Source organism: Sinohyriopsis cumingii, chromosome 19, assembly GCF_028554795.1.
Source record: "Sinohyriopsis cumingii isolate HCF-2022 chromosome 19, ASM2855479v2, whole genome shotgun sequence".
In the NCBI taxonomy this organism is placed as follows: Eukaryota; Metazoa; Mollusca; class Bivalvia; order Unionida; family Unionidae; genus Sinohyriopsis; species Sinohyriopsis cumingii.
In genome coordinates this window covers 35,492,708-35,520,340 of record NC_142979.1, presented here as the reverse complement: position 1 = coordinate 35,520,340, position 27,633 = coordinate 35,492,708, and the positions used below count along the sequence as shown (strand labels likewise).

General features: G+C 33.9%; 1 protein-coding gene across 1 annotated transcript; it reads right to left on the bottom strand.

The window, feature by feature from the left end:
* Nucleotides 1-3,564: 3,564 nt before the first annotated feature.
* Nucleotides 3,565-25,926, bottom strand: LOC149775438 (uncharacterized). The gene is made up of 5 exons (XM_089943569.1): nucleotides 25,813-25,926; nucleotides 13,214-13,321; nucleotides 12,619-12,663; nucleotides 10,493-10,585; nucleotides 3,565-5,882 (listed from the first exon to the last, which is right to left on the bottom strand). The coding sequence occupies exons 1-5, from the start codon at nucleotides 25,813-25,815 to the stop codon at nucleotides 5,739-5,741; spliced, it is 393 nt and encodes a 130-aa protein (XP_089799695.1). The 5' UTR covers nucleotides 25,816-25,926; the 3' UTR covers nucleotides 3,565-5,738.
* Between the last annotated feature and the right edge of the window lie 1,707 nt (nucleotides 25,927-27,633).

Genomic DNA, 27,633 nt, shown 5'->3' with positions numbered 1-27,633 from the left:
GAAGAGGAGGAAAAAAGATTGAGAGGTATGATAAATCCCACCTATGTCAGAGTGGGAAGCCTAAAGGAAGCACTTGACAATGCAAGCAAAGTCAGGTGCTTTCTTGAAAAAATGTCACATGGGACAGAGTGCTCTTATGTGGAGAGAGGCCAGGAAAGACTGAGGAAAGGAGAGGAGTTGATGAGAAAAGTGATGGAGGTAGAAGTCAAGAAGATTAAAGAGAGATGGTATAAAGAAAGAAAAGAAGAAGAAAATAGAAAAAAAGGGATGAATTTGAAAAACTGAACACAAACTGGATGAAAATCCAAGAGAAGTTCCGGGCCATGGGCCACCCGGACTGGCTGCCGGAAACAGAAAAGAAAAAGAAGAAAGGAATGATGGACAAAATAAGAGGATGGTGGAAGAAGTTAAGAAGTTAAAAGAAGAAGAAGAAAAACCCAAAGGCCCTATTCAGGGCCCCCCATATTTCTCGAAAAGAGATAGCCTTTGAATTGTCTACCCCTTTTTTTAAAAAATTTTTTTTTTTAAAATTTAAAAAAAAATCCCATGTTAAATTCCCCTTGTACGTAGAGTGACCCACGATTTATTGCCATGTTAAATTCCCCTTGTACGTAGATTGTCCCACGATTTATTCCCATGTTAAATTCCCCTTGTACGTAGATTGACCCACGATTTTTCGCCATGTTAAATTTCCATTGTACGTAGATTGACCCAGGGGTGTTTTGAGTGGAATTCCCATTGTACGTAGGGTGCCCCACTTCACTACTGATATTAAGTATTGCCATAGCTAATATTTATATTACAGCCTTACTACCATAGTCTTAGTCTATAGCATCTTGTAATAAAAGATGGCATCAGATATATTCTCTGGAAATCGGCAATGTCTTCTGTTGGATAATCAATACCTTAACCCTATAACCCTCAATGAAATATACATAAACTGACCCCAAACGAAACGATACATTTCATAAAATGTATTTCTTCTATCAATATTAATTTGTAGCAACAATTATCAATCCCGGCGCAGTCCACATGCTTTTATCAGTGAAAGTCATAATATCATTTATATATCCTACTGATCATTTTCACAATAGGGCTTTTGCGTAGCAGATTTACATTTATAATCTACCAAATTATGTGCAATATTTACCAATTTTCTCGTTAGCAACAGGAAATGATCACTGGAGTTTTTCAAGGTACTTGAGTCTTTTTTCAGATTCAACATCAGTTATTGGGATAACCTTTCATACGGCTTCGTGTTCAGAGAGTTTGAAGAAATGTGATTACCACCCAGTAATCACAGGTAAATAGTATTTAATCTACGCCAACCACCTTGGACCTTGAATCGGGGAATATGTTATAACTGTTTCCTCCTCGAGGTAGAATCATTGTGATTTATAACCTATAAACACATTTAAATACTGTATATGCCACCAGATCATCCATCCTGTACAATTACTCGGCGTATTTGCTGGGACATCATGCTCGAAATATCGGCAAAATTCTGTATTACCACAAAATTAACACAAGTATATATTGTGCATTTTACTATCTCACCTTACATATCCTTTACTGTCACTCTGTGTGTCTGCAGTGATATTTCTAAGAGTTGGAAAGATTGTAATTTTTACACTATAATCACGGGTAAATATTGGATACCATCCCATTCTGAACCGCAACTCCAGGGTGTCTGTATATTTTTTTATATCTAATTTTGTCAATACGGCACGAAACATTCTTTGTAATTGAAAATGTATTGAATTTTGTATTCAGACCACCTAAACGTCTTGTAATCCCTTATTTATATAATATTTAAAGGTCAAGAGAGAGCGGCTCGAATGGTTGTCACATTTGTTTGTTAATATCTTGTTCTATATTTGCTAAATTTCATAAACACACTGCACAATTTAATGAGTACACAAATTACGCCATACCAAGATCTGGGCCGTAGAGTTAACATTGTCAACGGCGATATAGCTTGTGCATTTAACGGTTACCCATGAAGTTTAAACATAACATGAACGGTGTTTTCTTGAAAGCGAGTGTATAATAACCAAACTTAATTTTGACTTTAATACAGGTGATGGGTCGGTTCGAATGCTGGGTGACAAACAGTACCAGCTTTTTAGTAACAACATGACCCAGACTGACCCAAATATTACCAACGCTGACATACTGTACCATCTGAACCCCAACACGAAACTTATCATCATACTGAGAAACCCTTTACATAGGTAGATAGGTAAGGAGAGGTAATTAGAAGAAGAAAATTAGGATGGCTATATATACTCTGCAGGAAGTAACTTTCTTTCAGGGACAAATGAGTGTGTGTGTGTGTGTGTGTGTGTGTGTGTGTGTGTGTGCAATAAGCTCACCGCACTTTACGTAGCTAGATCTTCCAAGCGATGAATTCCCCAGGCTGAATCTTTTTGTTGTGTCAATTACGTTACCAACTTGTAAGACGTCTGCTTACAGGCACCGAATAAGAATTACAAGCGCATTAGGAAGAATATATCCCTTTGTATTTTACTAGGATCATATTTCCGTAAAGCCTTGCTAAGAGTGCAGTTTCCATCAGTAAATAAAATAATAATTTAAACATTTACTTTAGAAATGTACCAGAATTATGTTAACGTTATTCTTATAAAGATGTATCTGGGAGATTTTAAAAATCTGAAGTGTATTAATATCATCCATGCAACAAATGCATCCTGCACCGCTACGGTTGATCAACATGAAATCATTGTTTGTTTCAATTTGATTATTCCTATAGCATAAAATAATGATTAATATGTATGTTTCAAATAAATAATAAAATGACGTTTGGGTATTAAAAAATAATTCCCCCTTGTATGTTGCATAGGATGCCCTCGCAATCTCTGACATCCCACATGCGTGGGTGATCGACCCTTCATTATTTTTTGTTCAATTAATGAAATAGCCTCGTTAAATGGCTATTAAATATCTGACGAGGATTACGCTTTATTCTCATTTCTGTTTGGTGCAAAACAGCAAAACATGTTTTGAAATTCACTTATATTTATCCAAATATGAGTCAACAATTGTGTTTTTCCATAGCAGTTATCAGCTATTTTCAATAATAGGAATGTGATGGCCCAAGTAAGATCAGTTGTTTAAAGGATAACAGAGTTCAAGAATAGTATACAGGGGTGCAAAGGAATAAACTTCTTTTGAACAAATCTACTTTATTGTCTTTATTTAAAGTATTTGTTTATCTATATATAGACATGAATAAGCAAAAAAGTTTTAGCATGACGAATACAGATTAGCTAGTCCACTTCAGGGTCAAATTTCAAAAAACGGAAAGGCATATACCAAACTGATGGTGTTTAAACTTCACGCTATGTTTAATGATTTTAAAGAAAAAAGCAATATCCGTCTCTTCTAGGCATGGTGAATGGATCAAATACACGAACAAATGATTGTGTTTCTTGATTGTAAAACACATGATAATCAACTAAAGACTCACAAACTACTACGTGTAATACTGGAGGAAAGATAAGATATTAATAGCACTGTTACATAAATGCAAAACAAAACACAATCGTTAGAGCGTTTATTTCCATAAAAACAGTGAAATGATAGTAATAATAACAATACTGATAAGAAGATACAATCTTTTCGAAAGAATGATTATAAAGAAAATATTTAAGTAAAAATAATTATATACATTTTATTTAACATAAAGAATGCTATTTTATTGGATAGTCAGTTATCAGCCATTTACCATGGTATATTTGTTAAAATATTCACTATTTTCTGTACAATACGCAAATTGGAAAAACATTAGTTTTTGCAATTCTTTGAAAACGACCGTCGAACACTTTGTACTAACATAAGTGTAGGACTACTAGGCGATCTCTCTATCATAATTTAGGTATTTAGACAAACCTTACTAAGAATTTGTCCAAGACTTCTATTGCCCTAATCAATGTATTAATTCATACGATGGTCTTGCAATCAACATTATCGTAGGAAAAGAATTGGAATTTTAAATAATGAAGTTTCAGTCTTCCCCTTAATAATACATGACCACAAAATGAGAGCTTCTGGTCCTTAATTAGTTTAACGTGAAAGCTTGTACACCGTTTCCAAGGGAATGTTTTAATTCACTAACAATTAATATAGATATATCGTACCATCGTCTTGACGGTCATTAATAGTAGAAGTATTAGTAGGCATGTTCGCGAGATTAGGTCTTTTCCCATTGGACAGATCGTTTAGGACGATTGTAGAAGAATTAAATTAATTCGTATTGGATGAGTTAGGTCAAATGACTAGGTATATGAAACATTAAAATCAGTAGTATGATATGGCATGTGAGAATATGTTGTAAATTATAATCGTAAAAGGAAGTGTATGCAATGAGAGACGGATCAATTAGATTTCATTCCTACTTTGAAGTCATTCTCATGTCTCGTCGTCCTTTTCAATATTAAGTCTGCAGACATACTCTGTGTTTTACGTGGATATGATCCGAGAGGAAAACGTCTGTTTGGACTATTCAGTGGAAATAAAGTGAACTGATATAAATTTTACAATAATAGTATTCTTCAACGATAGGGAATGATTCAAAGGAGTTATTGCCTACTACAATTATTTGCGGACCTGTATATTTCCGGCAATGACAATTATTCTGAGGTCTTCATTCTTTTTGGTGTTTTGTAGAACTTTATCAGGTGTATTTTGGATTCACTTCATTCTACTTTAAAAGTTTCTCTTACATTTTCGTTTATTAGTTTAATAGCTAAACTGTTTATTAAGTTTTACGAAACATGGTGGTTTTGCTTCTTTCTTCACTTAGTTTAGAACCATTGAGTTGTAACATTGCACTTATATAGTCTAACAGAAAGATCATTGTGATTTAGTAGATCAATTATTAATAGCTACCTCTATGCAGCACAGATAAATAAATTAGTCCATTAGAACAATTTTCAGAACCGTTGATTAAAAATGTTCTAACTAAATAAGACGGTTAAGAACGAATGAGTCTGAGCAAATTATAGATGTTGCATTTTATTTCTGCGTTTTGAAATGTATCCACAAAGAGGTTGGATTTCATTAATTAAAACCTTGTTCCAGCATTTGTTGATGTATCTAGCAACTGTAATGTACTACAGAACTTCTGTACTTTGCCCCTAAATCGGTTCATGGTATTAAAACTTTGATGATTTCAAATCTAAGGAAAAGTAACAGTATCAGACGCCACAATGGTATCTTAACTCGACTTGTCTTAGTATTGACAATTCTGCAGCTGATACGACTTCCCACATTAATATAACCATTATTTGCTTAATGTATGCGGTATTCACAATAGAAGTCACTAGATATGCAGTCACTTTCTGCTCAGTCAAGTAAATGTCGACCTGATATGATGAGAAGAGGCTATGTTCAATCAACCCGCTGCACATATTGATTCATTCAACTGCTAACGGAAATGGAAAGACAAACAATTCTAAAAACAAGCACCATATTTATCATACATATTTATGTGATAAATGTAGTTATCAAGAACTGACAATGCTATTCTATAACGTCAATAAAACACAACACACGTGAATATAAAATAAAATCATTATAATTTTAAAGATAGAAAGCGTCTATAAAGAAAACACTTATGAGGTTGAAATGTAAATTAATAAAATGTCACTTTGCGTCCAATATATGTAAAACTTCATTCGTTCGCCAGCCTAAAAAGAAATTACAAGACATACAAATCATATTTTACAAGAAACCAATGGGATAATGACCACGCCGGTCCCACTTGAAAAAATGCACAGTTTTCTACGTTTCACTGTCCCAGCTGGTGTCGATCTCATGGAAATCCGGCGTTTCTCTCTGATTTTGCCCTTCTCGGCTATCTTAAAGTACACAGATATGTATTACCTTTTAAAACAATTCTTCATTACCTGGATTGTAAATAAATCAAGCTTTTCAACACATATTTGCAGGGGTTGGTAGGCATAGGAAAGGTACATCTATTACAAGTAAATACAATCCTTTTATATCAATCGTATGAGAAATAAATATTTTTTGCCTTGTCAATGTAGAGTAGAACTTGATATCGTTTAGTCTGTTGGAATAGTTATATCGTGCTATAGCAGTGCGCAGATTGGATTATCTTTGAATTAAAATAGTTCGCTTAGTAAACGAAGTCCTTTCATTCGTCAAGAAATGAGCGTTTGGTATGAGGCAGCGTATGCAGCCGGCTTTCCTCCGACTCTCAACACTTGACATACAGAAAATTGTGCTTAACTTGTTTTTATTTATTCATTGATTTCAGTTATTTCATTGTTTTTAGTCTTGTTTTCTTGTTAGCGTGTCACATAGCCTTCAGTGATTCATTTCAGGATTCTAAAGTTGTATTAAAGAACCTCCACAACAAGTCTTTCCCACTTTGTTGCTTTATGTTTTCTTCACGAATCTGTTCTCCGACAACAAACAAACATTTTGTAAAAATTATTTTATTTTTTTATTATTTTTGTCATGGGTGTACACTTTTTATGCTGTCATTAATGAAAACGTATGAGAACAGAGACGGTATTTAAGGAGTTGTCAGACACCTGTAATTAGAATGTTAGTACTATGGTAGACTGACTTATTTTATTTAAACTTATTTTGATGGTTGAATAACTAACGACTACAGCTATTGATAATCTTCTCAATGCAGATAAAATGAGAAGTGACCTGGCTTTGATAGTTTATGGCTGAGATCTGCAAACAAATCTGGAATAGTCGGGGACTTGTTTGACTTAGAGCACTATATTATGCAAACCAAAACAGTATTCTATCCGTTACCCATACGCAAGTAGTTATCACATATATTGCATCATCATATCACAACCTTATATTTGTAGAACAAAGAAGGATTTACAAAGATAATAAGTGAAACACGATCAGATTTTCTGAGGAGTTGGTATATCAGTGACTGCACTAGTCTCGTTTTAAATTTAATTATTAAAACGACAGATGAATATGTCATCTCAGCAATTTTACCACTTCTTAATTACGACAAGTTTTTGATTGAGGAGAATATTCTGTTAAAGAAACATCTTTGCTGAATCCACATTGAAATGGTCTCAAACCTTTTATCATGACTGATGATAGGCGACGCCTTTGCTAAATAACCGTCGCTGATCTAGGATTTTTCCTATGCAGCGTTGTTTCAAATATGGTTAACCCCTTTCCCCACATATATTCATAACAGCGGTATAGGTATAAGTGCTGCACTAAAGACAATTCAGATATAAATGATACAAGAAATTAATAATCCTGAATATATAATAAGCCAATACGCTGATATTCCAATACTCTTAATAACTGACGATGACACTTCTCTCAACACTGACAATGACACTTCTCTCAACACTGCTTTAATTATTCTAGATAGCTTCTCCTGTTGCTCGGGATGGGCGTGAGCATTAACAAAGCGCAGGACATATGTTTTGTTGCAAAACGGGGTTGTGCTACATAATTAGGAACAGCAATTAGTTGGAATCGTTCTGGTCGTTTTACACCTCTTTGAACTATACTTGATTTGACAGAAAGCAATACTACTGAAAGAACTTACAGAGGAAATAGAAAATTGAAACAATTGTAACTTTTTTAAAAAAAATAAAAAATCTGTCATGATTGGAGATATCGAAGTAATTAAATGTTTAGATTTGCCTATGCTCACTCACTGTTTTATGGTACTTCCGGAAACGCTTAAATAAATCATAAAGCATATTCGAAGTGGAAAAGATGACGCATTTGAACGGAATACTCTAGTAAGTGAATATTAAGATGGAGGGCTGAACATGCCACCCGTTCCGTCTTTTAGTAGTGCAGCTGCACATAAGATTCCGCGGATAAACATAAAAATAATTGATGCTCTCAACCATTCGCCATATAAACGTCTTCTAGACACACTTGAGGTTAGAGTGGATATTAGTTTTCTTTTTGAAATTAAAGGACCCCAGAGAGTTTTACAGATGTTTAACACTTTTTGTAACGATGCTTTTTGTCCATGATTATCTCACCACAATCGATAAACAAATTGTATCAGTGTCACTGTTATAATAAATGTATTCCCTCTAAATAAATGTTGTGAAAGTCTGTATTCCTTTTAATGACATGGATGAGTAAAATAGTGTGTTCCTTGCGTACAACGAGTTCAAAACTTGTAAAACGTCTTTTTTTGTGTACTATGGAGTTCTTGACACAATCGAATCTACTTGGAAAAACATTAATAGAAATGCAAAGAAAACAGGAATCACCACAACACGAAAAGATAAACTATTATAAGGGAGCAGGAATATATTACAAGTTCATCTCATATATTTAACGTAAGAAAAGAAAAAGCATACTAGTTCAAATGGAAACCTATTGAAATTCTATATTTAATTAGAATTGCTCTCACTAAGATAGGAAATCAATATATGTTCTTCACTCCCATCGCTACCACTGGGGAAACATGCCATTTCGAGGTTTCAATACAAAGGTTTCCACTGAATTATTTTTACTAATATTGGATAGTTTAAAATGAAACTATCTCCATCAAAATTATGTACCTTTTGTATGGAAGTTGGAGAGACCATTTCATTTACATTTACAACGTTGTTTTGTGACATCGGTATTAATACATTTTAGGTCCGTTACTTACAAAGAATGTTATATTTGTTTAGATGAAACAAAATATATCATATTATGTAGAATTAGAAATACACCAGCCGCAGAGTTCTTTAATGTATGCTTACTTCTGATAATAAAGTGTATATATATAATTAAAAGTTGCACCCCTAGTTTTGTTGCTTGAATAGAACTAATCAAACTTTATAAACATCAGGAATTATATTTTCCATAATGTTACCTCTATTCAAGATCAAATAAATTAAGAGGAGCCGGAATAAAGATTAAAGATAAATTGTTGTAGTTGTTGAAGGGTTTAACGCCATTTTTCAGCAAAGGATATGCTATACATGGCGGCCTGTATTAATGGTGGAGGAAGAACACGGGAAAACCCCAAAAAGAACCACCGACCCACTAGAAGCTACTGGCAAGCTTTCTCACATACACACATCAGCCGAATCCGAGACTCGAACCCACGCAGACAGAGGTGAGATTGCAGTGATCCGTAACGGAGAGCGCTTTAGACCACTCGGCCACTCGGGGCCCCCGATTAAATATAAAGTTATTATATATTACTGTTAATATGTTAATTTTATAATGGTTGTCGCTTTACACCTTACAACAAATTTGTCTGTCACATGGCATGCAGCAATAGCCATACAGGCCCACGCTCATTGATGTTTCTTCAGTCAATTGTATTATGATTACTATTTTTGTCCGGTTACTGGTATTTTGTACGTAGCGCTCTGTGGCGAGTGATGAAATTGACAAGTATTTAAAACAAATGTGTTGAAAACCCTGATTATTTTTATAAGTAAATACTCCAGATTTAATAATTTACAGACTAACTATAGAGCATCAAAATTTGCCCTACTGGGGAGATTCATTCGATTGCTCGTGCTGAACCATCACTGAAAATAACCAAACCTGTAGAAAGGCGTGGCATTAGATGCGCCCTAGTGATATAATAAATTTAAAATTGTATAACACAAACGAACGCATTATTGTATATTAAAGAGGCGAATGTATGATAACGAAAATAACGATTTTAAAATCCCCATTTAAGAATTAACAAAAGAAACTGACACACTGTTATGTTAATGTGTAACTAAACTGGATAGAAGTGACAAAGTACTGTACTGGTGACATAAATTATGAACTACGTCTATTACTGAGCATGGATTCAAGAGACTAAGGTTCTAAAACACTGTACGTCTAATCATCCTTCGACAGACTAGAGTAAAACAATAGATACAAATGTATCCCGTTTACATACGTGCACTAGGCACTTGACAAAAGCAATGAATTACCAAGGTTATAAATGGTGGAACTAAATTTTCAGTTTCAAATTATCCTGTCCCTCAGGCACTCCCTTGACAAAAATAGGATTCAAAGCATATTAAAATAGCTCTGAAACGACATTATTTCTCACTTGTTGGGCATGGTTCAGATTCCAGTATCTGAAATACGAAGCATAAACTCATCTACTGCCATAAGAGACATCCCATTTGCCACAATAATATTTCATTACCAGTACGTTCCAACAAATATACACCTTACTTTGACTAAGTTGAAAGAAGTATGCATCGCGTAAAATATTGCAAACTGCTTCTCACGAAATGAGAAATACAGGCCAAGTAGAGCTATCTCATAACAGACAATAGTGATAACACGGTTCCACTGGTTCATTTTCAAAGTATAAACTTTCTGTAGATGTAATGTCTTTTGTTCATACATAGTTCATCATAGGGATATTTAAGAGGAATGGCTTGATGGCGGTCTTTCTAAAAGATTTTTTATAGTTTGCGCTATTTAGTTTTGAAAACTATTGTGCTATATATAATACAAACAGTTTTCTTACCTCTTCCGTGCTGTAAAGGTCCGGGTCTTGAAATGCTGACAGGTCATTTGTGTTCCAATAGTAGGGTCTTTTGTCAGCTGCCGTAATCTCAACCTTGAAATAAACGCGCACACACACACACACAGACAGATATATATATATATATATATATATATATATATATATATATATATATATATATATATATATATATATATATATATATATATGTGTGTGTGTGTGTGTGTGTGTGTGTGTGTGTGTGTATCCACTACATAAAACACTAAATACATCCATTCAAACATAAATAAATAGTTCTGATACTCACAATGAAAGAAACACACACAATAATTGTTTATATGGGTACAGGTAATTCCAAATTTCGATTAACCCAATTGCAGTATATATATGTAAAAAAAAATAAGATCATAAAGGTTTTTAACAAAATGATAATATAACTGATTTGTATGCTGTTCTGTCTAGTGAATAATATCAGTTCAAAACAAAATCTCAACTTAAAAAGACATTAATTTGGTTTGTTTGGTTTTGGTGTTTTGCGGCATAGCTAAGGCATGTAGGTTATTTTCAACATTTTTTAAAACCAAGAACACACCACGATAACGGCTGTGCTAATCCGATAATATGAATTGAACCCAAGCCATCTCGGGCAAGCTACACAACGCGTCGTAGAGACTCCTCAGCACTTTACGCAAAAACTAAGAATAAAGATATATGAGGCATCTTCATCATCAGTTATCACTGGTAAAAATGTGCAAGTTGGAATCGCATCATCTATTTGCTTACAACTACAGGGAAATATAGTTCATTTTAATACATATTATCAAAACTAAAAAATGAAAATACATTGAATATTAAAATTGTAACATCAACTGTATTTCCACACATGTACATAGAACGTAAAACACAAACATTGTTCCCATTATTAAAGACCGCAGAATAATGGAGATCAGAGCTAGGATTCGACATAGATTGCAACCTTATAACCAATGTTGTCTTGACGCACTATTAAGCCTTATTATATACCTGCATAGTTCATTTACAATTAAATTTTACATGTTAATTATCAAGGACTGTATCATTCTATGTGCCATATGCTTATACAGAGAGGTACACAAATAAGCTGTGTTTCATTTAAGGCGCCAGTACAAAGCACAGCAAGCCGACCATTCAGTAACCTTTTTGTTTAAAGTACAGAGAAAATATGGATAGGTGTTATATTGTCCAAATCTCACAGTTTATTAAATGTCAATAGAGTCCAAAAATAAATAACAATATAATAGAATATGAGAGAGATAAGAGATAACGGTTACAAATCGCCTTCACTTCCTTGTTTAACATTCTAGTCTCTAATCCTCACTTAAATGACATCTTTGCAATGCTGTATTCAACAAAAATGTTTTGGTTTCCATAAAAGAAATGACAGAATGAGCCTACTTCTGTATCGCAGTATCGAATAAGCAATCCCTTAATTTTGAGTTTTTATCTCTTCCTGTATAAAACATTGATATTCAGTTCCTCAATAAAGAGAGATGGCGTGGTATGTTTCTACAGCAACCTTGACTGAATATAAACCTCAATACATCCTCCTTACCGTATGCGTGTTGTGTTTGTGTGTATGTGTATGTCTTACCAATTTGGTCTTCAGGACAATGGATTTTATACGACGTATGTTTCATTGGAATTAAAAGTGATGTTCTGTTAGGAAATTCTTTCATTTTCAATTTTCGTGATTTGATTTATATTTTGATTCTGTCGTACAACGCTGCAATTCCTTTTTTCAATCATATATAAGAATGGAAAGAAAAATGTTGAAAACCTATACGTTGTGTTGCAAAAAGTTTTCTTTTCTATTATAAGTGTACTTTGTAATTTTACTCGCGCAGTAAAACCATTCTATGACAAAATGACAGATCGTATGCCTGAAAGCATATATTACACAAAGATGTATCTTTAAACCTTCACTATCCATAAATTAAGATCTAGGATACGACGGATACACTCGTATCCTTTTAATATCTCTGTATGATAAACACTTACAAAGGAAAGCAGTTATTTCTTCAGTTCCATTACAATAATTATATTTGTACAAGGACTCTTACATATTATGTGACCTTAGTTAAACTTACCATATCATCCCAGGATTTCTCTTGTGTATCATAGGGTTTGAGTAGCTGAAAAAGTATTTATAAAGTCAAAGTCAAACCTAGCATGGTATGGTCTTCGATTCTAGTGCTTTTATTCAGAATCACGGTTTTATTCAAAATCAATGTTTTACTCCAAATCAGTGTTTTACTCCAAATCTGGGTTGTCATCAGACTCATGGCTTTTACTCAGACCTAGTGTTTATACGAAGACTAAATATTTCGACAATATATGACATAAAGTTATGGTAAAGAACATAATGAATTGTACCAAGGCAGACTCGTCCTTTTTATGCTTAACGACCAAAAAATCAATAGCTCGTAACACTCACATTTATATTTAAAAGTATAAAAGTATATAAAGGGACGTTCCCTTTCATCATTTGTCGTTTTCAAGACAAAATCATAAATGGACTTCAAATCCTTCGTTTTGAGTTTTCTCTATATTTCTCTCTCTCTCTCTTTCTCTCTCTCTCTCTCTTTCTCTCTCCCTCTCTCTCTCTGTCTCTCTCTCTCTCTCTCTCTCTCTCTCTCGTGTGTTTGTGTGCGTGTGTTTTATGTGGTTCTCCTGTGATCCTACCTGCTCAATGTCTGCTTCTTGCGTATCAAGGAGATAAGGGCGAGCCACTGATAAATGGAGCATGACAACTATGGTTCCCAGGATATACACTATTTTGAATTCCATTTTCTGAAATTGGTGATAAAAATTAAAAAGGGGCAAATAATAAAAGATACATGTTGTATTTAAAAAGCAAGGATCTTTCGCATACAAAGGTCACGTTAACTACAAAGGAAGGAAGAAAGTCATTTATACTGAGCAATCTGACCACATACAGAGATTGATATTGTACAAGATAAAAGAACAATATAACCATATACAGCATGGGTGAACAACCCGATACGGCCCGAGAACGTGTTCTGTCCAGCCCTCAGGGCAAATTAAAACAACACAGCAAGCTGGCCCTTAAACAGCAATTGTATTAAAGAAATTAGTGTTTGCGGCCCTTGACTGGTCTTAGAAAATGCGATATGGCCCTTGGCCGAAAAAGGCGGTGTACCACTGATATACAGAGATTGATACTATCCAATGTACCTGACCAATACGACCATATACTGTGAATGATAATACCAAAGGTAATTGACTAATATGACTTTAGCAAATATTTATAATATCCAGGGTACTTGACCAATATGACCATATACCGTAAATGATAATACCCAAGGTAATTGACCAATATGAGCATACACAAAGATTGATACTATGCAAGGTACTTGACCAATATGAATACATACAGAGACTGATAGTATTCAATGTACGTGACCACTTTTGTCCGCTGCCCATTTGTCAGTGCATTATTCATAACTTGAATTAGTTCCGAGATAGTTCATCGGTTATTTTTATTTCATCTGCAGGCTGTTACAGAAACAATAACAAGCTGAACAATCAAGAACTTATGGTATTTTCATATTAACAATAGCTGGATTGTAACATGCATAAATAAAAACTTTCACCGTAGTTGAGATTCCAGAATGCATAGACGTTTACCAAAGAAAATAAAACGTTTTTATTTCTGTTATTTAGCAATGATTGTCAGTGCCATCACTTAAGTACACGTCTTTTCATGCACATTTATAGTGGTCAGTGGTTTATGTTTACCTTGATTATGATCTTTACGCCAGGTGAGGTGGCTATAATAAGTCATGATTTAAGACTGGTTCAAGTTTAAATACGCGTATAATTAAAACACAAAATGCAACGAAAGATGTTTTAAATTTATAAAATGTTGAGATATCGTAAAACAAATAAATCATTTATTAGAAATCTACAATATTATTATTGTTTTAGTCATAAAATTACCTTTGCCTAGTAGATATTTATTTAGATGTATACAGACATTGCTCAATCATTGAAAAGTGTAAACCTATTAAATTAATCTTTCCACACAAACAAGTAGTAGCATTTAGCATGTTTAAAAATTTTAGAGAAAGAGCAAATTTAAAGCCAACTAATAAACAATAGATGGGAAATTGGAGCCTTGTGGAAACAAACAATGCAAGAAGTGCCAATACAGGAAGAAAGAAAAACACATTTTCAAACACATTCACAGATGAAACATTTAATATTTTCAATATACTATAAAATGTAAGAAAATAAATATGATATACCTCATTATATGCAGGGTATTCAGCTCTAAATGCTTTGGGGGAACGAAGAAATTGAACATTAGAACGAATCTTCACAGATCAGATAATCTAACCAATGAAGTGGAAAGGAGCCCAATATCGAATCATTTCTCTTCTCCAGGTCATACTTTCCTGTAATCCTGACCGGGAACGCCATAACTCAATATGGAACACAGAAGTTTAGGAAAACCAAAGAAGCTTATTGGATTCGCCAGCTGCGTACACACAAACCCAGTGGCTTAAATAAGGATGAACAAACCGGCCCTTCACCAATGCATAAGTAACTAAGAATGTACAGGTTACCAAAATCGCATTTTCCTGCCATACATACAAACATACATACATACATACATACATACATACATACATACATACATTCTTTTTATCAAACACATGGGTCACTAATCTATGAAATATTACAAACTCAATGTTGAAATATTGCTTTAGATCATAACTTTGTGCAAGTTTTACCAATGAGTCGGCTCAACAACATAGTAGATCCAGTGGATGAAAATATTGTATCTGAAATGAATATTGCTGAAGATAGCGCAAACATTTCATTGTTGTCCTCCTGAACATTGTGATTGGGGTCCTTTGTGTTAGTCATTCCTGCCTTGGAAGCACGAAAACTCGACAACATTCAACATCAGTTAACCTTTGTTTTGTATTTAATTGTACTTATCTATATCTTACATAGTGTAGACTTTGTATATTACTCATTTTTGTTTTCGGTTATATTTATGTTTATGTAATTGTCGTTTTGGGCATTGCGTCCTTGAAAAAAAGAATAGATTTTGTAAGTGCTTGGGCTGGTTTCGCACCACCCATGTTCTGTTGTTTATTAGATATTTTGTTTAATACACATACATACATACACACATACATACATACATACATACATACACGAAGTCAAATGTTCTATGTACGGAAAAGATAATGGTCTATATTTCTAGTGAATATCGGGTGACGATTTTGCATACATCATGCCACTAGAGCACAAAACGTGTTTGGCAGCCATACACGTATTGGTAAATGTTAGTGACAATCGCCTTTTGGAACTCAAGTTACTGCAATATCGTCGTGTCATTTATACAAGGTAAGAAAAAGATTGTTTCCTTTACTCTAACGTTAGGGGGGTACACAGTCTAACGTTCGCCATGCAGAATTGAATCGGGTTCGTTTGTCCTACGGTCAGGAGCACAACAAACACAAGTAACAAAAACAGAATGTCGAAGCCAGCTAGACTAGCTAGTAAGTGATCTCGTATACGCAGACCGCTAGATTACTCGCCTCTTTCCTAGACAATCTTCCTGGAATTTCACACGGATTCGCAATTCCGAGTGTTGGAAACCGATAAGATTTAAAAAAATGTATAATCTACTGTTATGAAGGAAGTACATAGTTCGTCTGTAGTAGTGTCAGGAAATCATACCATTTGTCTAAACAGTCTGAACCAACTAGACTAGTTAGTAAGTGGACCTTTACACTGTTCTCATTTCGTCCTGACATTCATCCTGGAATGTCATCCGGATTCAATGCTCAAAGCGTTAAAACGGGGTTTCAACCGGACCACCAGTTACTATTGAATGCTGCCAGAGCGGTAGATATAGAGTTTATGACGTATCTTCTACGGTAATGGCATTTGTCACTTATCATTTCGTGACTTTTCAACACTTCTTAAAACCGGACAGAAATGTGGTATATAGCCAGAAACTGTAATGGATGTCGATCTTGTAAATCTGTGAATGCAATGCAGGTAATCTAGAAAGGCTAACGGGTTGGTTTTACAGTTGCAAAGTGCAGGCATAGAGCCTGTGATTTTATTACACTTAGATTCAAAGTAAATCTCCCATGACAGAAGTATAAACAATTTTCTTTGATTTGTAATGAATTTCTTCCGTTGACCTTCAAAGTAAACGTAGCCATTGTCTATTATACCAGAAAGGACTTACAAAACGTATGTCATCAAAAGAATCAACCCAGGGTACAACAGCCCTCAGAAACAAAACAGGGAGGTAGCGTCTAATGCACAAAAAACAATGAGACCTACAGCTTTTAGACATATATACATTTGCTGAACTATTTATACAGAACATTTTTATTGTAGATATTGTGGAAATATTTAGCCTTGTCTATAAGTGTAACATACAGTTTGGTGCTGTAATAAGGTTATCATGATAATTGCACTCTATGTGTATGTCAAATTTTTAACTGCTGGTAGTCACGGTTGGCTAGACATTAATCTCAGCATGCTGGATATTTGATATCAGAAATTTTCAACGTCAACTGTGCATTACATTTAGACCAGGAACGCATGTTGACCAAATTAAACTTCCTTATATCTAAGCCCAGCATGAACAGTGCCACAGACATATTACAGACAAGTGGATGGGCTTGGTGCTATAGGCGCCAATGGATTTGATTGTAGGTTTAGCTTTAATAAAGGTTTATCACCCTTACAGTCCTGTGACACAGGTGGTTCAGACGACTCAGACTCAACAGGCTGTTCAGGTTTTGTTAAGATCACATTCCTAAATAGATCACACTGTTCTAGTACCCTAAATATTTATCTAAATTTGTTATGTAACCCGATACATCCGCATATTGGGACATAATGTCAGTGTTTTTTTTAAATAATATTCAGGTATTTACAAGGAGAAAAATAATTAAGTTATGTTGACATCATAATTGTAGCCCTCATAATATTTACTATCTTATTTAAAGTGATTAATTGATTTGACTGCTTAGTATTCATACGTCAAGTGAACAGTTTACGGACGCTACGGATTAATTGGTGCTTATGTCCAGAGAACATTCAACGCATATGAAATTGCAAGCATTGAAGGGTATGCATCTGATTATGTTTATTCTTTGATAAATCGCAACTTTATATATATATATATATATATATATATATATATATATATATATATATATATATATATATATATATATATATATATGTATATATATATATATATATATATATATATATATATATATATATATATATATATATATATATATATATATATAATGTTCATTTTGTGATATTAAGGTCAGCATTAACCTTTATGCTGAAAAAAACTATTATTGCAGAGAACTAATAGATCTTCAGAAACATTTGAAGGATGTGTGTACATACTATAAAGAATGATAATTAAATGTCAATTCTGAGGAGAACAAAAAAATAATATATGTCATCGAGGTAATCTAACAGCCTTCATTTTGCATTTTGAAACATCGCTCGGAAATAACTTATTAGCTTCTGTATGTGTGGCTGCTTTTAATGCAATGGTTTATTTTATTCGGATACAAAAGAATAAGCAGTTAATTCGTTTTGTCATTAGATTTTAAATTGAAACTGTTATTACGTATTGTTTTGGAGTAATAGTTATATTGATTTGAGATATTCATTGTATTATTGAGCATGTACACACAAATTTCTTTCTAAAAATTAAACTATCCAAAATATGTTGAGGGACGGGTTAGATTCCTAAAATATTATTAGTAAACTAAGTCGTGGCTTAGGCATAAAAGCTTAAACGAACACACGCTGGGCCCCACATTAGACTTTATGCGTCCACTGTCCAGACATTCGGATCTGGGAATCGGTAAAATAAATGGGAAGGTTGTTTTTCAGTCTCTTTGTAAACAAGTCCATTAAGGTTATTCCCAGCATCACGAATAGAGAACTAGCCACTGCTTGATGTACAGACCTTTCTGCTAGTACCACCTTGACCTCTCTGGACAGACTGTCCGCGAGAAGGTTCTTTTTGAGGTTCCCTCTGAAAATTTCCAACGTAAGAGGTTTCAAATATCGACATAAAGAGAAGGGTCATGTTGTCGTCTGTGGTACACTACCAGGATGTTTTCTGTTCCGACCATAACAAAAGAACTATTTTTCTGGTTTAAACATAGTTGTATAGGTACAAGAACTTCCCGCTTATGTGAACGGTAGCTTCTTCTCCATAGAAACAAAAACGCTCTCTTACTCCATTTGAGCTTCACAACACGATTCAGACGCGGCTATGTAGATATATAGTGAGGTTCAGGCCGTGAATTCAAACCTAGAATTATATTTCTGTAATTCAAGAAAAGACTGCTGATACATCAACACTTTAATAGCTACCATAGACACGTCATCAACTTCAGTTTTAAGATAGTTTCTTGTTTTTTTTACAGAATTGTGTTCAGGACTTTCAGTTACTAGGACTTCTGTCTGTTATTTTGGGTTATTTGGGGATTTCATTCACAATACCGTAAGTTGTTTGTCTTTTTTCTCATTTTGACTTTGTATTCTGGGGATAATATTATTTGTTAAATTGTACAAGGCTTGTTGTCTTTCACCTTTTCTGTTACTTATTCTAAGAGAATAATCTCGCAATGATATGTCCTATAGTCAGACTGGAGTGTGTTCATATTCTTCATGGTATTTTATAACTTTGAATCTTAATAGGATGCAGGAATGACAAGCTTTGAGGGGTACTTTAGACTCCGAAGAAAAAGCTATGCATCGGTGATCAGTGACAGATTGGACAATAGTGCTATTAATGTGCTTGTTTTATTTACATTCTCTAAGACACGTAATGCTGAACGTTTAAAATAATTTTCTTGATCTGAATATCCACATAAACTAAACTGAAACCGTTCTTTTTTCAGTCCCACTTACGAGTTCTTACATTGATATATCTGCGATATTTCTACATCCATTGATGAAAATAAATACATCATTAAAGTCTGTAAACCTCTCTCAATCAATCATTATTAATAAATATAGTAATGATTATTAACTGGATGACATTACATCTGCCATTATCAATTCTCTGTCTCGATCGTTGCATTTGAATGCCTGAAAATAATATCGACCACGACATTTCTGTCCTAACATGTGGATGTATTTGGTTACAATGCTAAAAGAGAAAATGTTTAGAGATTCAGAGCTGCGTACATTGTGTGACAGGTTGATGGTACTAGGGTATCGTTTATTTTCATGTGGCTCAACTTTCAAAGTTTTTTATCAATGACGTTTTTCTTGCCAGTTACATTTGTGGTTTTGCCAAACCCTACAGATAGTTGGTACTTAAGCATGTGCTTTACCCTCAAGAATGCACACAATAAATACAAAAGGATAACACTATGCCAACGGGTGGTCATATGAATAATATGAAAACAATATTGCCACATACATAGGCTCATATATAAGACCTGACAAACTCAATACATACGCCATGTTGTCGTCAGAATAACACAAATTCCACACCTTAGGCACAAATAAGACAACTGCCAGGACCAAACACTTACACCGTGCTTTCTTCTGAGTACTCAAGATCAAATGAAGCTGATGTCACAAAACTGCGAAGATGCTAACTAAATTGAAAGGCATTGGAATTATTCATTTGTTACAAAGAGTACAAAGAAGAATTAAAATAACACTTCTTCAACATATATGCTATATATGAGAGCAAGACCATCACGGAAAAAGGAATCAGTGCACTCTATTAGTGAACCTGGCTACGCCAATTAGTAAAACCAGTTCATGCTGAATGGATAAGTGCAGCTCACGCGAATATGACATACAAATCTGACCTAATTATCAATAGTGTTGAGAAAGCTGTACTTGTTTAATTCTGCAATTTGTGGATTATTTATCTGACAATAATTTGTATGTATCATGATATTTGATTGACACGATGTTGGTAAAGTGGCTTCGTTAAGTCTCACTGAAGCGTGACCTTTAATATTCTGCTATAATGAGTGCATGTACAGTGTTTCATTAACAATGGTTCGTCAAGAAAGATAATTTTACAGACTTGTTTTTCGTTTAGAAAATAATACATGGATAAATTAAAAAGTGTCGATTTTAATTTTTACACAACAATTTTACTCAAATGAAGGATCTATTTCAATAAGCATTAAATTTAATTTCCACATGCTAGTTTTCTTCTTATTCCTTATTTTATTTTGAATAGCATCTGTTTCAATACCTTATGCATTTTGCTTTTTCTCTCTATTTCACATCTCACAGAGTTTAAATAAAACACGCGTGGAAAAGCTAGTACTGTCTTACCAGTTACTTTATTGGCATTGATTTATTACATACCAGCATTTATTTCAATCTATCGAGAAAAACAATATGAACATGTTCCAGGCTGGGTTGTCATCATAGATGGCCAATTTGGTATCGCGGTATGATGGCCGGAACTCATCAACACATAAATCGATTATTTGTTGTTCATGACCCAGTTATATGTCTCCATGAGGAATGTGTCCTGAAAGCTTTGCCCCAAGATCAATTGTTGAAGCTAAAGAAGATTGCATTCCATCTAATATTCGTAAAATCAGTAATGCAAGTTCAGTTCCAACAGCGCCAATGTTTCGAAGGTACAGCAGCAAGCAAAACAAACACAGAAGAATAACCAATCTAACCATCGAATAAGCGTTATTATCGATGAAAACAATGGAAGCATATAACATTGCATAGTTCCGAGGATAATGGAAAACATACTTGTAATCCTGCCTTTTGTATTGTTAAGATAGCATGTTCTACGAAGCTTGTGTAACACACAGGAACTGTTTAGATTAACACCTGAGTATACTTGGTATCATTTAAATGGATGTTACATGGGAAACTTTAATCAATATCGTGGGTAGCTAAATGCACAGTTATGTACATTGTCAGTCTTCTGTTCTAAAGAGCGGGTATTATGTCTGATGTTAATACGTTCATTTTTATATCTTAAACAAGAAACATCACAGTGACGTTTGATGAACCATTCATGGAATAGAATGTGCGAAACGAGAGGTTTAACTCTTGAATCTCTGACCAAGATATAATATAGTCTGCACATCCTGGTTAGCATCGCAAACATAAACATAAGTAGTAAAACAAAACAACATAAAACAATTCCACCACATTGGAAATATATAAAGCAAATACAACTGTAAGTCTTTATACGACATTAACGTTATCTGGTCAAGGTGTCAAACTGTGCACGAGGATGACGACAACGTTAAGCAGCTGGAAAACGAAGCTAGTGTACACAATTATTTTGAAAAAAATGATTTTTGTTTTTTACTGCTTAGAATTGAAATAGAAATTACCGTTATATTATTAATTTATTAAGTGAGCGGTTAGCGCCATTGTTCCATTATTATTCATTTATTAAGTGAGCGATTAGCGCCATTGTTCCATTTCTCCCGTGAATCATGTCAGCTAAATAATCTGACACTCTGTAATATATAAAGCATGTGTCATTTAATCCGTTTTGCAGGTCCCAGTATAGAGAGTAGCAAGTGCAAATATTCAAGGTGTTATGTATGTTTTTTTTTTACGAGCTGGGATTCCATGCAAGGCTTCTGTTCTTGCCGTTATGAATTTACGTTGAAATATTTTCTGTATTGTCGATAATTAACCACATACATACATACATACATACATACATACATACTTACATACATACATACATACATACATACATGCACACAAACATACATACATACATGCATACATACATACATGCATGCATAAATACACACACAGAACATACATACATACGTACATACATCCATACATCCATACATACATACATACATACAAAGATACATATATGATAGAGTCGGATTTGACAATTAGATACATAATTATTAGAATTTATATGACAACTTTTTACGGTTTTATAAAGAACAAATCATCGACATACAAATTTAGTTACAGATTATAATGAATAAAACTATTTTCGAGATGGGGAATCCATGCATTATAAATAAATGAATCATTGCATAAACTCAACACATGAATAACGCAGTAGTGTATTTGGTATCCGCCATTCCCCTAAATTGACACACACGTGTGAAATGCGATTCCTTTTGTAATGTTTTTCTTATTTTCCGATTCTCTAGTCAGAGCAGAATTGTATGAGTCAGAAATGAATTAATGTATGTGTCAGCGAGTAATCTCTAGCGGTATGATTTTCATATCAAGTGATAAACGATGGCGCTCTACAGTTTCATGTTTTGCTTTATAACTTTGATGTATTTTAATTGATTTATTGTAATTTCAGGAGCAGGTACTGTCTTGTCAGGCAAAATGCGTTTCCTCTTTTTTAACTCCTGCTGAAGATAATTTTACTTTAGACTAATTCAAGCTGACCTTTTGAGCTCATTGGAGCAGCCATTTTGGTTAGCTGTGTGCTTAGACCATGCTCCATTTATACATGCACAATATCCAAAGAAAGTTCAGGCAACTTATATGCAAGTAACATAAAGGTACGCAAACATTCTCTCCCTTATGCACGTTACAAATGCGAGAAACTACACCCTACTTCTGACAATCTCTTAGAAGTACATACTATGTCTAGAGTGCCCCCACAAAAGCCAGGATATAAACAGCCACGTTTTATTCGATTCGCGTTATTGCCGGATAACTGACATGGCTATCTATATATGTTATGAAAGGTCCAGTCATAATATCAATGACCCAAACATTAAGGCAAGTTGATATAAAAGAGTCAGACTATCTGTGTAGAAGGCTATTAACTGTGTGGAAATGAAATTGGTAAGAGACGCATTGAAAACATCATGGCATAATAATCTCAGCCCTTCTTCAGGGGGTGGGGGAAACAGTATTATTGGGGATATAGGATTTGGTATCCTTTATATTCAATGCTGCTGCAAATACAATAATATGTACACGAAACGTTATTGAAAGCTTTCAGCCGCTCAAAACAGCATGTTCTACAGTAAAGTAAGAAACTAACGCGTATTAGCGCGTTAGGAAATGTCCCATCCCAATAATAGTCTCGACGTTGATATCAGCAAATATGTTACAGAAACAGATGATGCCAAAATATTTAACGTTAAATTAAGGATCGGTTTTGTCCTTTAATGTAATGATACTGGTTCTAAGATTGATCAACATTATAAAAATCAACCTAGTTTGTTATTATCAATCAACTCATTTTTTTCATTTGGAAATCATAAATAGTATAGTACTATAATAAACAAAGTATGTTTTCCATTCATCATCAGAAAAGTGCATTTTATTAGTGTTTAGCTAGCCTAACTGGCCACCGAAAGGGTGTAGATTCGAACTCCACCTTCAGATAAACCAAAGGTCAGTCATTGTGTAGGGCACTTTTATTGAGGATAGGAGTGAAATATTTAAAAGTATTTCAGTATCAAAAGTTAAAATATCACGGCACTCCAAACACTTAGGCATTAGCAGGTATACATTGTTGCTGTGCCGTATAAAACCAAACCAACCGAAACCAGTCCATCTATTGCATATTCCATCTATTATGAATCGCTAAATGCAAGCCTGACATTACTTTACCAAAGAATCAATCCTACTTCAAAATGTAACTCAGTTGCTGTTAAGCTTCTGTAATGATTTTGAGATCTCTTGTGTTTCGAATAAAAGGAAATGAATCATCTTTATCAAAATGAGAAAATATTCTTTGGTTATAATTATGTACTTCGTTGTACATACATTTCAAAATGACGACATGAAAACCCTTCATTCAAAATGCATGGATGTTTTCTCTGTAAGATTTAATAGGCATGTTGTCAGTGTTAAAAATTCTAAATGAAAGAATTAAGAATAATAATGGACACATGATTTTCTAAAGGAAGATTTAAAATATAAATGTGAACAGGAGAGAGAGAGAGAGAGAGAGAGAGAGAGATACAGAGAGAGAGAGAGAGAGAGCATTTCGGGGATATTACACAATCAAAGGTTTCGATAGTGTGTCAAGACTGAAATCATTGTTAACATTATTATCCGAACATAACAATGGAATATATATATATATATATATATATATATATATATATATATATATATATATATATATATTCTGCTTTAGAAAAAGAAATTAATTAGTCTTGGAGTTCTGCTTTTGTTCCAGTCAAGATAATAAGTTTTCTTTCTTATACTGAGTTTTGCAATATTTTCCATACAAATGTGGATAAAAAAATGATATTTTACTGATCATTCCGAACTCATAATAAAGTCATAATGGATCGAATTCTGATCATAATATATTGTTTCTAGCTCATTGGTTTAAATATTTATTTTTTCTTTCAAGGCTAAATTTTTCGGCCCAAAATAAAACTTTCGCCCCGTGCCAGAACATAATAGTTCAACAATTACTATTATTCTGTGAAAAAAAGCAATACTTAGCAATAAAAAATAAAATAATCTCAATAGACAGAAATACAATATTTAAAGTATAGCAAATATCAGCAGTTGCTTGAAAAGTTGCTACTGGGTATATGGAATTAATTAAATAACAGTAGACCGTAAATAAAGGGATCTTTGTGTATCTAAACTTGATATACACAAACACAGTAAGCGGTAATTCAACTGGTGCATGGTATCTAAAATTAATATAAAAGACAGTACTAAACAGCACTTGGGCATCTAAAACTAGTTAAACTTGCAGAGAAAGTTATAAAAGTAATGCTGCATATAACAGGAATGTAAAATAATTGTTTGAATTCTCTCTTTTAAATTCAGTTAAACGCCAAAATAATAATTTAGTACAATGTCTTTCTGGAATTAAATGAATACAAATCAACCTAATTTATATAATACGATATGGAAAGTATGCTAAGAATTCCAACAAATTAGGAAACATGTCAGACTTGAAACGGTTACTACACAAACTCAATATAAAATGAATTTGAAAATACTATCTATACATTTCATACGCATACTTTGTGTCAACTCAATATTAGTTTGAAAAATATGTTTACAAGGCCACTAAATGCATTTCTAGAGGATTTTGGTGATCTATTTTATACAAACACAAATAAAATGGGTCATCATTATTATTATTATAAAAATATTCTTTTGTTATAATTATGTACAACGTTGTACATGCATCTCGAATGTATATATATATATATATATATAGAGAGAGAGAGAGAGAGAGAGAGAGAGAGACAGACAGACAGAGAGAGAGAGAGAAATTGAGAAATTGACTTTTATACCATATGTCTCTTGTCTTTAACACAAACTGTTGCCTCTGTGAGATTTGGTTTCACCGTCTGCAAGGGAATGCTGCACTTCACGCATCATCCAAGCACTTATGTAGTCGGGAGGGAGCATTAATTATTCACTACAGTTTTTTCGTATCTCGATAGCGGAATTGATCGTTTCCTAAAAACATAATCTAATCGGTCAATCCGGAGTGTAGGTGTAGACAACAGAGGTTACTATTGCCGATTTGATGCAGAATTATTTTTGTACCAATAAGACAAAATCCTACGTGTGTCTCAAACGCCGACGGAGAGCCCACATGGATAGTAAACAAAACCCCTGTTTTCGATGAAGTATCAGATTATTTAAATAGTATGGAAAACAAACAAATGCTGTGGGAAAAACTGAATAAATCATTTAGAATCTAGTTTCAACGTCCCTCACGTGTTCAGTTTGAGACGTGGGTTATATTTTTGTCGCAAAACGTGGTAGCTTTATTGTCTCCTTACTTTTACTATCAGAAGTTTGATGGGATCGGCTATGAGCCAGTAACTGTAAAAATCTTTCACATGTCAGTTGACAGGTTATCAATAATTAGTCAATTATTATGTTATTATCAGCTCACTTGTCATTATGTGCATACTGTACATCCATCTATTTCTCTATCTATTCTACCAGATTTGACAATTTCGTTTTCTATACTTTATTAATTAACATCATAAGATTTAATATCTGTAACTACTTACTTTGTATCGCTGTACTTGATTCAAGGTAAAATGTAAATGATGTAATACTTTGGTTTATTAGTTCCCTGTTTTGAAGACCACCAGACAAATTAAGCCTCATCCTTGTGTCATGCTTTCGAAAGCACTCCATCCTCCCATGTGTTTGTAAATGACTATCCTGGAAAATGCTAACAACTAATTTACCCAGTGTCACGAGTGTCTCACACAAAATAATATCAATAACTATGTATCACAAATACTGAAAAATAACTAATTATACAACAAAGCATCAACTTATTCCCTAAACGCGGCATACGATAACAAGAGAGGAACAAAAAATGGAATGTAAACAAGCAAATTTTCCATTTGATAGCATGTATTTCAGGAATAGTTAAGAATTTTCTTTGCTAATGATAATATTACAAGTATTAGTATAATAAGACTGTTAATAATGGAACCGTGTTAACTGCAATGAGACCTTTATCGCAACTACACCCACCCCCATTGCATAGCATCATACTGCGTGCCACACCATGATTACAACACAGCCTCTCTACCCATCTTAATGGCGTGGTCTATTGCATTATCAAACTGACGCAAAGGTGTTTTGATTTTATGATCTTAATCCAACCAAAACAAAGGCAATGTTATTCTTGCATAATCCTGAACCAGTTTTCCCTGAATTAAAATTTAAACATGAATTCATCTCTTTTGAACTAGTTCAAACCACATTCACACTGGAACAAAGGTCGGTTAAATATTTCATATCTCTACTGCCCTCTTCCTTGTAGGAAAAAACAAGCTGACTGAATCTCTCTTTTTGGAGCAGTTTCCGAATCTCATGGAGTATGGAAAGTCGATAGGTGGCAACCTGATTATTTTTGGAGATTTCAATTTTCTCTTTGACTGTCATGGAAACCCACACACAACAAAACTCCTAGATTCCATTCATGTTTTCCACCTCAAACAGTCAGTTTACCAACCCACCCATAAACATGGACACATTTTAGACTGGATTCTACATAGACCGGATAACAATTTTCAACGGTCCTCACTGGTATCCCACGAACGTGCATCAGATCGCCTTTGCATTATATGCCATCTTGA